At 41.3% G+C, this 10,523-nt stretch overlaps 1 protein-coding gene across 1 annotated transcript in view; it reads left to right on the top strand.

The window, feature by feature from the left end:
• Positions 1-9,291, top strand: part of slc2a3b (solute carrier family 2 member 3b) — a 12,649-nt gene extending 3,358 nt beyond the window's left edge. The window contains exons 3-11 of the mRNA XM_061235763.1: positions 2,158-2,262; positions 3,764-3,924; positions 4,121-4,361; positions 4,787-4,949; positions 5,660-5,847; positions 6,173-6,277; positions 6,395-6,496; positions 6,617-6,820; positions 7,253-9,291. Of these exons, the coding sequence (XP_061091747.1) occupies positions 2,158-2,262; positions 3,764-3,924; positions 4,121-4,361; positions 4,787-4,949; positions 5,660-5,847; positions 6,173-6,277; positions 6,395-6,496; positions 6,617-6,820; positions 7,253-7,474 (1,491 nt within the window). The 3' untranslated portion in view covers positions 7,475-9,291. The remainder of the gene's footprint in view (positions 1-2,157; positions 2,263-3,763; positions 3,925-4,120; positions 4,362-4,786; positions 4,950-5,659; positions 5,848-6,172; positions 6,278-6,394; positions 6,497-6,616; positions 6,821-7,252) is intronic.
• Positions 9,292-10,523: the final 1,232 nt, after the last annotated feature.

Genomic DNA, 10,523 nt, shown 5'->3' on the forward strand with positions numbered 1-10,523 from the left:
AAAATATAAATACTTCTCCAAAAATTGCAATTGCTTTACTACAACATGAATCAAAAAAGCTCCAAGATGATGCGAAGAGCTCAAAAACAAAAAATATGTGTGGGCCTTTAAAAATGACATGTCAGCTTACTTCAGTTAACTGTGTTATCTTTAACTTTTGCTGTTCTTTGATTTATTTATTGTTTAAAAAAATAACCCATGAAATCACACGACAACCGTGGCAGAATGGTATTTGGCGCTGTGCATCCATCACCGCCATCGTACTGTTGATCATATTCTTACTCTGTGAAAGTTGCTAGTATCAGTTTTAATCTAGCCGCTTGCAAACCCGTTACGCTGAAGCTCGACAGAAAAATATCAAGGTACTTATAAAAGCTGATAGAGGCAAAAGCTCTCCGAAAATTGCAACCTGCCTTTGAGTGGTTGAGTGGCGGCCACCGGCACGTGATGGCTGTTTCTCATTACTGCCCTGGGAGGCTGTTTTCACTGTGTTTGCACAAGACCTACTTCCCCTGATATGGCGCGAGCTACGTTATGTGTTATCGGCTCTCACTTATCTTCTTGGATCTCTGACACAAATATAGCATGTAATACTTTGCTAACATTGCATTACATGTTATTTATCCAAAGCGATTTGCGGTTACTCAAGGGATCTTATCATGGCTACGAACCACCAACCACTCATGTACATTAACAACTACGCCACAGCAGTAGGCAAATGCGGTTTTGCTCAGATGCAGTATTGTGGTATCAATATTTTGAAAGCGCTAGGCTGCACTGTGTCTAACATCATGGGAAAGACTGACTTCACTTCATATAGCCCATCCCTAATACAACTCTCATTAGTGTTTCAAATTATGTATTTTCATTTTGTGTCTGTAGTACACATTCTGGAATATTAATAAGTCATATTACTTACTAGAACACAATTGTTAGTAAAAGAAGAATGTGTCTTGTCGTTCATTGTGACAGTAATCTTTTCTTGAATAATTGGCTTGTGTTGCCTCTTATCCAATACTATGCAGATGAACATAATACTTAACCTTGACATATGTTTCTATGACGTTACATATTTTGGATTTGAGTGTTTTGATCTTGTCGGTTTGTCATCTCGTTTTGAGTGAGACACGATACCTATGAATGAGGGGATTGAGGGAGAGAGAGAGAGAGAGAGAGAGAGAGAGAGAGAGAGATAGAGAAGGACAGGTCACAGACAAGTTTAGAATGGAGTAAGAGAGATAGTCTGTTACGTTCTGGTGTTACTATGTTAATGTCTGAGTCAAGCAAACAGCTCAAAGTCAATGATGATGTGTTGTTTTGTCCTCACAGTGTCAGTATACATTTAATGTTTACCACATTCCAGATTAGTTCAATTCAACTGTCTTATGGCATGACTAAGCAATGTTTCTGAACAGATAGTTCAGCACAGTACAACGTAGTGAATGTTTGTGTGCTGTTCACCTCCTTGGTATAACTGCTAATGTGCTAAAGTTCCCAATTCAGAAATTCACCATGTCCTGATCACCCTGGTCACCGCCATGTTTTAGATGCCTGTAGTGTCAGACTGTGTAGAGAAGTGTTAGTTACTCCAACCTCGCTGTTGTGTAACCAGCAGCATTTCAACAGTGAGATGTCGTCAGCAATGTTGTTTCAAAACGCAATGATAAGTGTCTGAATAGAATGGGTTATTGTGGCTCCACTAACAATGGGCAATCTGTACACCCAGCAGCAGTAGAACAATGTTTGTGTGCATTTCATGTTTCAGTACAAACTATCTGTAACTGCCTCAGCAGTTTCTCTAATCTCTCTCTCTCTCTCTCTCTCTGCTTTAGTAACTAATTGCTTTAGTCTCATTTTTTCTCACAACCAACCCAGCAAACATGCCAAACTATTTCCAAACTATTATCTGTGTTGCATTTCTCTATTTCATTTACAGAGAGAGAAAGTATGTGGTCTCGCAAAATGTCTAGACATTTGTTGTTCACATGTGCCAAAGCTTCTTACTCTGTGGTACTTTGGTACTTTGACTGGAGGAATGCCATATGTGTTTACAGTGCCACTCATTCTGTGTGGTATACATCACACTAAGTTCTTGCTTACCTTGTTATTTTTACCCCTCTCTCTCTCTCTCTCTCTCTCTCTCTCTCCCATTTGCAGAAGAAGAAGCAGGTGACTTGCTATCTCCTGTTCTCTGTAGCCACTGCGGTTATTGGCTCCCTTCAGTTTGGCTACAACACTGGAGTCATCAATGCTCCTGAACAGGTTTGTGTACACGTGTCTGTCAATCTATGTCTGGCCCGGTAAAAGACAGGCAATTCATTACATTTGAGAAAGAGGGTGCCTGTATGGACAGGTGTAATACTGTCAGTGAAGTCCATTTTAAGAAAGAAAAATTTAAAATTTCATTAATTGCGCAACTAAAGTGCAGTTTAAGAGCTCTGGATAAGAGCCCGATGCAGCAGTCACTCTAATGCACTGACTGGACTGTAAGAACATTGTGTCAGTCTTTTAATTCCCCTGTTGGGTGTGGCTGTACACCCTGCCATGAACAAAACCAGGATGATTGCTGTAGCAGGAAGGGTAGCAGTGTCTACGGGCAAGGAATGCTGCCTGACTGCAAGCCTTCCATCAGCTGACGGCCAGGACATGTTGCACATAAAAATTCAGTCTCGAGGCACTCCTCTTAGAGTCGATATATGTTTCAAAAGCCTTTATTAAACTGGCAAATGCTATTGCAAAAGTTTAAGATCAAAATAATTGGGCCCTTGTGTTCAGGAACAAGTACAGGCAGGCTACTTTCCACCCAGGTATGCCAGCGTAACAGCAAAACAGCCTTCTTCAGGCCATGGCTTTTGGCTCCACATTAAGTATATGTAGCTACCTGATCAGTTTTTAAACACTTAGGTAGGTAAGTGTAGGATGCATTACATGTTATTCGTTTAAAGTGAACGGTGCAATGGTTCACTATAAATGGGTAGTTATGCTCCAGTAATTCCAAAATGTAGTGTGCACAAAATTCACCGTTTCCGCAATTCTTCATAACCATATGAACACATCACAACTTAAAGTATATATTCCAAAAAATTCATAAAATTGTAATACTTGTGTATTTTCTCAGCGAAGTTTTTTTCCCTCCACGTAATGGAAAATGTTATTGTCATCGTGTACCAGCAAAGTTTCTGTTCCTCTTCCATTCAATACCCTTTCACGCAGTGGCTACAGCTCTGCTCCTCAGCCAGTCAAATCCACCCCCCCTCCCTCCAAAGATTCCTCCCAACAGATGTGCGTGACTTACGTCATATCGCAGAAACCATTTCAGCTTTTCATTTATTGCACGTTCTTTATGACTCATGGTTTTTAATAGTTTCATTCAGAGTGGTTGTAAAATGAATGTACGTGCATTTGTGAAGTTACATTGGTTAGGTTATCTAAATTCTTCATTGCAATGTGCTTGTTAAATATTAATGTAATTGTCTGTTCTGTTCATTGTTTATGTGAACACGACAATACAGTGAATTTTCCTCTGTGTGATTTTGGGTAGAAGAATATTACTCAAAGCGTAATATTAAAATAATATTGTTTCATTCTCTATATCTTCTATGGTATATTTCCCTGCATGTCTCTCTTAATTTAATCTGCTTTCAAATATTTTCAGATACAACATGGATTTGGTTGCCCTGATATGAGAGAATTGTTATTAAAAAATTTTTCCTGTTCCAAACTACCATGTCTAATGATACATACTTTCATATTGAATTCTCAGAGACTAAAAGAATTCTTCAACCAGACCTGGATAGACAGGTATAGCGAACCCATTGACGCAAACATCTGCACCTTTGTCTGGAGCTTTGCTGTGGCTGTCTTCAGCGTCGGAGGAATGATTGGCTCATTCTGCGTAGGCTTCATCGCCAACAAATTTGGGAGGTGAGTGATGGCCAAAACACAAGCTTCACCTGGTATCTTGCAATTTGAAATATGGCGCCTGGTCATATTCATGTGCATCGAAAACTGACTAAGGCCCTTTCTCTCTTTTACATCGCTCTATTCCCCTGCTGTTCTCCTGCTTTAATCTCTATCTATTATTCTCCTTCACTCTTTCTCCCTCTCTCCTCCTGGCCAGGCGTAAGTCCATGCTGATGGCAAACATCTTGGCCCTGCTGGGGGGCGCTCTGATGGGCCTCTCCACTGTGTGCTCCTCCTTTGAGATGGTGATCGCTGGCCGGTTCGTCATTGGCCTCTTCTGTGGTCTGTGCACTGGCCTGACGCCCATGTATCTGGGAGAGCTGGCGCCCACTGCCCTGCGGGGAGCCTTCGGCACTCTCCACCAGCTGGGCGTGGTGGTGGGCATCCTGGTGGCACAGGTGAGAGATAGCATAGCTGGCTAGCTCGCCGGACTACAACTCCCATGAATGAATGGGACTTTATAGACCCTGCCGCGGCTTTAGCTAGGGCGGCCTGTAACGTAGTGGTTAAAGTAAATGACTGGGACAGGCAAGGTTGGTGGCTCGAATCCCAGTGTAGCTACAGTAAGATCCGCACAGCCGTTGGCCCTTGAGCAAGGCCCTTAACCCTGCATTGCTCTAGGGGAGGATTGTCTCCTGCTTAGTCTAATCAACTGTACGTCGCTCTGGATAAGAGTGTCTGCCAAATGCCAATAATGTAATGTCCTTGAAAAATACATTTTGATAGACCTTGGACTGCATTTCAAACAGTCGATCAAAGCTTCAGCCCCTATGCTTTGACTGTGGGGAGTCAGCTCTTCACCCAGCATGCTCTGTTCCTGCAGATCTTCGGTTTGGAGTCTCTGCTCGGCTCGGCCTCTCTGTGGCCCCTGCTGCTGGCCCTGACTGCCCTTCCAGCTGTACTCCAGAGCGTACTGCTGGTGTTCTGCCCGGAGAGCCCGCGCTACCTTCTCATTACCCTGAACCAAGAGGATGAGGCCCAGAAAGGTGAGACCCTGCTGGAGAGAACAATCCCAACGCATCCTGAAGTAGGGTTCCCATCGGGCATTGTGTCCTCATGAGCATTGTGTGTTGCTGTTGGAAAGAGGTCTCACTGTTGTGTGCTCTGCTCAGTTACATTCACAAATCAACATTTTGACAGTGTACATTTGTTCTATGCGCATTCCACTGACTCTGGTTCAGGTCATTGCAGCCTGTTCGGTTCTGGTGACTCTGTACACACCGTGTTGAACTCATGCTTTTGGTCTTTGGCTATGACTTTGGCCCAGACCTCATTAGAGCTGTACAATGTCCTAATCTAATCAACAAAGAGACAAATACCGCTTCTAATATTGTTGGAAAGTGCTTTGTGCCTCCTGTTTGGAAACACACGGGATAAATAAAGTTGATTATTAGAATTATTGTTGTTTTTATTATTCTAACTACGTTCGGCTGGAAAGTCAAATCAGAATCTAATGCAATTTGTGTGGGAGAAGTCTAGACAATGGACAATCACAATGGGTAGTCACAAGTTTTCTACTCACACAGAACACAATGTCTGAGGGTCTTGCTGGAATGCCATGATCATAAGACATAGAGGGAATTGTGGGAATGTTTTGTATTTCTATATTTGTGGCACTGCACTTCAGTATAAATGAATGGCAGCAAACGTATCTCTCATTCACTTTCTCTCTATCTCTCTCTCCCTACCTCCCCAGCCTTGCAGCGGCTGCGTGGGTGTGAGGATGTGAGCGATGACATTCAGGAGATGAAGGAGGAGGGGATGAAGATGGCAATGGAGAAGAAGGTCACCATCCCCGAGCTGTTCCGCATCCCGGCCTACAGACAGCCCATCATCATCGCCATCGTCCTGCAGCTCTCCCAGCAGCTCTCGGGGATCAACGCGGTAAATGGACTACAGCTCCCAGTGTGCCCCTGTGTATGGACTACAGCTCCCAGTGTGCCCCTGGGGCTGTATTCACATGACGTAGCTAATCCCTCAGTAACAGGCAGGGGCAGTTCCTTGTGTACACTGATGAATGAATGTAATTTGGGGAGAAGGTGGCATACTGTGCATCTTCTCGTACGGCATGTAAAAGCGTGCAGATTGAATATTTAGCGAGTTCGTTTTCTGCATTTCTCATCCTCTGCAGAGTGCTTAAAACTGTACAGTCCAGTAGGTTCAACTTTTTTTCTTTTACTCATTCCATCTCTCTCTCCCTCCTTCACAGGTATTCTATTACTCAACGGGTATATTTAAGGACGCAGGTGTAACCCAGCCCATCTACGCCACAATTGGAGCTGGAGCCGTGAATACAGTCTTTACAGTCGTATCTGTGAGTAAGATTATCTCAGCCTACGGTCTACGGTCATAATCTCCAGTAATATGCTTTGGAGCCATTGCGTCTGCACGGCCTGCAGTAACGCCCACCCCCTTTCTATTTGTTGGCCAGCTCTTCCTGGTGGAGAGGGCGGGACGAAGGACGCTACACCTCATTGGATTGGGCGGAATGGCCATCAGCGCCCTGATCATGACGATTTCCCTCCTGTTGGCGGTGGGTTCCACTTCCGGTCGATATCCGATGTTGGCGCGGCGACCGCGGTCAGGAGCATTGATATCCTAAGGCACACCCCTCATCTTCACCACCCTCTTTGTCCTCTGTTGTTGGGAGCAGGCCAAGTATCCGGCGATGACCTACCTCGCCATAGCAGGAGTGTTTGCGTTCGTGGCCATGTTTGAAATGGGCCCCGGGCCCATCCCCTGGTTCATCGTGGCTGAACTCTTCGCCCAGGGCCCACGCCCCAGTGCCATGGCAGTCTCCGGCTGCTCCAACTGGACTGCCAACTTCATTGTGGGCCTCAGCTTCCCCAAGCTGCTGGTATGTTCACATTCTCCTCCTCACTTCTTCTCTCTCCGTCTCTTAGGTAGTGCATTTTGCCTTTTCGCACATCCTTATTGTGGAAGAGCGAAAGCATTGTCTTTTAGATGAACTTTAGACGAACTATGACTAGAGATACACGTGTGTGTATAAATACATGTTTGTGGTTTTCGTCACATGCGCTAACCTAAACTGCCCTTTTGAACTGTCTGTTCTTGAGCTCAGGGGGAATTTTGTTTTGAAGTACTAGCCTATAGAGAGTTTGTGTTTGCCCTCTCTCCCAGTGACGGTTTGCACTCCAAATTGCTTGCTGTATAAATGATAGTATAAATACAGTATAAATTATATTTTATTTATTATATTCATATTAAAATAATCTCCCTTTTTGTTTCTGAGTTCCTCTCTCATACACTTTCTCTCCCTGTTTTCCAGGACTTGTGCGGACCCTACGTCTTCATCATCTTCTTTGTCTTCCTCGTCATATTCTTCATCTTCACCTACTTCCGGGTTCCTGAGACGAAGGGCAGGACGTTTGAAGACATCGCTCGCAGCTTTGCCGGCTCAGCTCCCAGTCCCGGCCTCGCTCCTCCTTCGGATGGGATCTCGCTGCCCGTCTCGCCCACCACCGAGAAAGCGCCCATGGTGGATTTCTGAGCGAACGGGCCTGGCTCCAATGCATAGGCGGTGCATGGGCGTCAAACCATGAGCTTGGTGTAGGCAAATCCAGAGTTTACTGTATGAAAGGCTTGCACATAAACACACGTAGAATGTATGTATGTCGGTGGTAGCTTTGATAAAATATAGAACATACAGGGTAAAGGTTTGGATGTATTGGTATTGTAACGTTAAATGCATTGTGGCTGAGGTAATGCATGGTTTGCGCTCTTGTGCTCTTTTTGAGTGTCAATTCTTTGATTATTCTTTCTATTTTTAAAGTTCTTGAGGGATTTTTTCTTTTTCAAGTATTAAACTATCAGTTGTCTTCTAAAGGAACGGCCTCCACAGTGTTACCATGTTAATGGCCATTTGCACCGAAAAATCTAAAACCATTTCATCCGGTTATTGACAGTAGCATTGTGACCATTTTACTGTTTTCGGAAAAAAACTATTTCCTATGAAAATGATATGCTTTTTATCTCTGCTATAATAATCATCAACTCATTTTTTAAAATCTCTGACCTTACTTTACTTTACCTTTTAATCTTGTCATTTTATACATAGAAATAGCCATTTCTCTTTGAAGTGACTGTAAAGTGAATGCAGCATTTCAAGTTCAGGCAAAACCAATAACATGACCAACGCTTGTGGTATTTCTTTTGCACCATTCATTGGTTGTGTTATTACTTTATGTATGCCAAAAAGGTTTTGCACATGCTATAGATCTTAGTAAATCAGGCCTTGAGGCTTCTGTCTGCTTTTACAAAATTTGTAAATAGAAAAATAAGACAATTTTCTTTTGACACGAGGAATGCTATTTCAAAGGATGAGATCTGAAGGTCTGACAGCATGTCCATTCTGTATGGGTATTCGCTGTATGCTCATCTCAGTGTTAAATGCATCTCTAAAAACACTGAACGGTTTCTGTCCCACCAAATATTTTGATGTTGGCTAGATGTTGAATCAGCAGTCATGGAGGTCGAAGTGGGGCAGAAATGAAAGTTTATTATTTTTTTTACGTCAGTAATTCCATGAGTAAAAAACACTGATGTAGAAAAGTGGTTGTGTCATGACTCGACATTGATCAGCCTGTGTTTTGTCTTTATCAATCAGTGAAAAATAGTTACACAATTCTCTGACTGTGGAAACTTGTATTTGTTGCCACATGAAATGTTACACAGATAAATATTTTACTGTAAGACACCGATATTCTTTTTATTAACAGTTTATGTGTGTGAAATAAGTAACTTTATTCACTCTTGCCTTTTGAGACTTTTCATGTCTTGATAGCACTTTCCCGTTATGTTGGCCCAGAATAACATTAGAACTACTGTTACTATGATACGTTCTCTGTAAATGGACTACATTTACACATACGTATTGTAAAAATACATTCCCTGTATGTCATCATTCTGTAATAATGCAGAAATCTGTGTTATTTTATATTGTTGGGGTAATGTTTTGTAATATGTATATTTTGAAAGCCATGAGTATGATGATACGTGTTTATTTATTGTTTATTGTGAAATATGAAAGGTCACATGTACGAGGAGATGATTAGCACGGTGTTGATGTCATGTTTCCAAAAATGGTCAATATCCAATATTCCAGAACAAAAAGCATAAATCATTTAAGGTAATATTAACTGCATCTCTCATAGTATTTCACCAAGCTGTTCATTGTATTTAATGCCAGTTAATGTTGTGTTGTGTGTTTTTTTGTGTGCGAAGTTATACATTTTAAAAATAACATTGCTAAAAAAAACCTGGAACTAAAGTCCTCAAGTGGAAATAAAACCTTATTTATTTTTTTAAGTTAATTTCTGGCTTTAATTCTTTTTTACATTAGTACTGTTTTATGAAATATTTTTTCATGCTTATCAATGTTTAATATGCTTTGTTTGTGTCTACATCACTACACTCTATGCTCTTTTCATCAAATAGATGAAATAGATTGCAATGCATCCCTTTCGGAAATCAATTTAATATATTTAAATTATATATTTAATACAAATTAAATATTAAATATATGTTTAAAAAGAAAGACAAAATATAAATATATCATTAATTAGATATTTTATTAATGAATAATAATTTGACCATATTATTGTATGTAGTCTTTCATATAAAGTAGAATATGTCAGGAAATATAAAATATGTGCTAAAATGTAATCGTTGTGTGAATTTTACAGGTAGAGCATTCATTTACACACCTCTTGCTGTCGGCCGTTTTCCCTGTCCTGTCTCTGTGAATGTTTCCACTTCTCTCTAGCTTAGGTCATTCGTTTCTGGATCATTGCCACCCCAGTTTTCTGTCTCGTCAACATTGGTTAATTATTGAGTACACTTCTGTCAAAGGAGTGTTGTGGTACAATGTTTTGTACAATATGTTAGCTTTATACACAGGTGAACTCTTTATGTGCCACGCATTTGTGCAGCTGAATTGTGCCTCTAAAGCAGTTTTTCTCACAACCAGTTTAAGAATGTTTGTGTATCCGCAAGTGTCCTTGTTAGGTGGGACTGCATTGCCCATGAGCCACCGGTCTTCCCTAAGGACTCGAGTCATGCCATGCCTTGATTAAGTACTGTAATTCTTCCCTTTGGCTTTACCTAGGCTTGTAGTTCAAACTGAGATACATGAATGTTTTCCAGAATATATGAGAATATGCTATTTTCGCAGACTTCAATGGTGGTATATTATCTGAAGAAATTATTTTATTTTGCCCCCAAATCTTTTATTTTGGTCCTCCCCTACCTTGGTAAAATATGTACCATGCCATACCATACCAAGCCATGCAGTGAAATTGTGCAGGCCTGTGTGTATATGTAAATTAATTATCCTTTACTTTCAATAAAATGTCAATCACCATGTACTTCATCTCTTCAGTTACTCCCAGATGTTGAGTATGTCTGTCAAGTCAAAGATTTAGTTTACTGAGAAGAGTGAATGTCCAGCAGGATTTTCAAAACACCTTACTTCACTTTGTCTCATCCCATTAGAATTTTTACTGGAAAGAAAGAAAGAAACAGAAGAGAACATCTGGTAT

This window comes from Conger conger, chromosome 1 (genome assembly GCF_963514075.1).
Source record: "Conger conger chromosome 1, fConCon1.1, whole genome shotgun sequence".
NCBI lineage: Eukaryota > Metazoa > Chordata > Actinopteri > Anguilliformes > Congridae > Conger > Conger conger.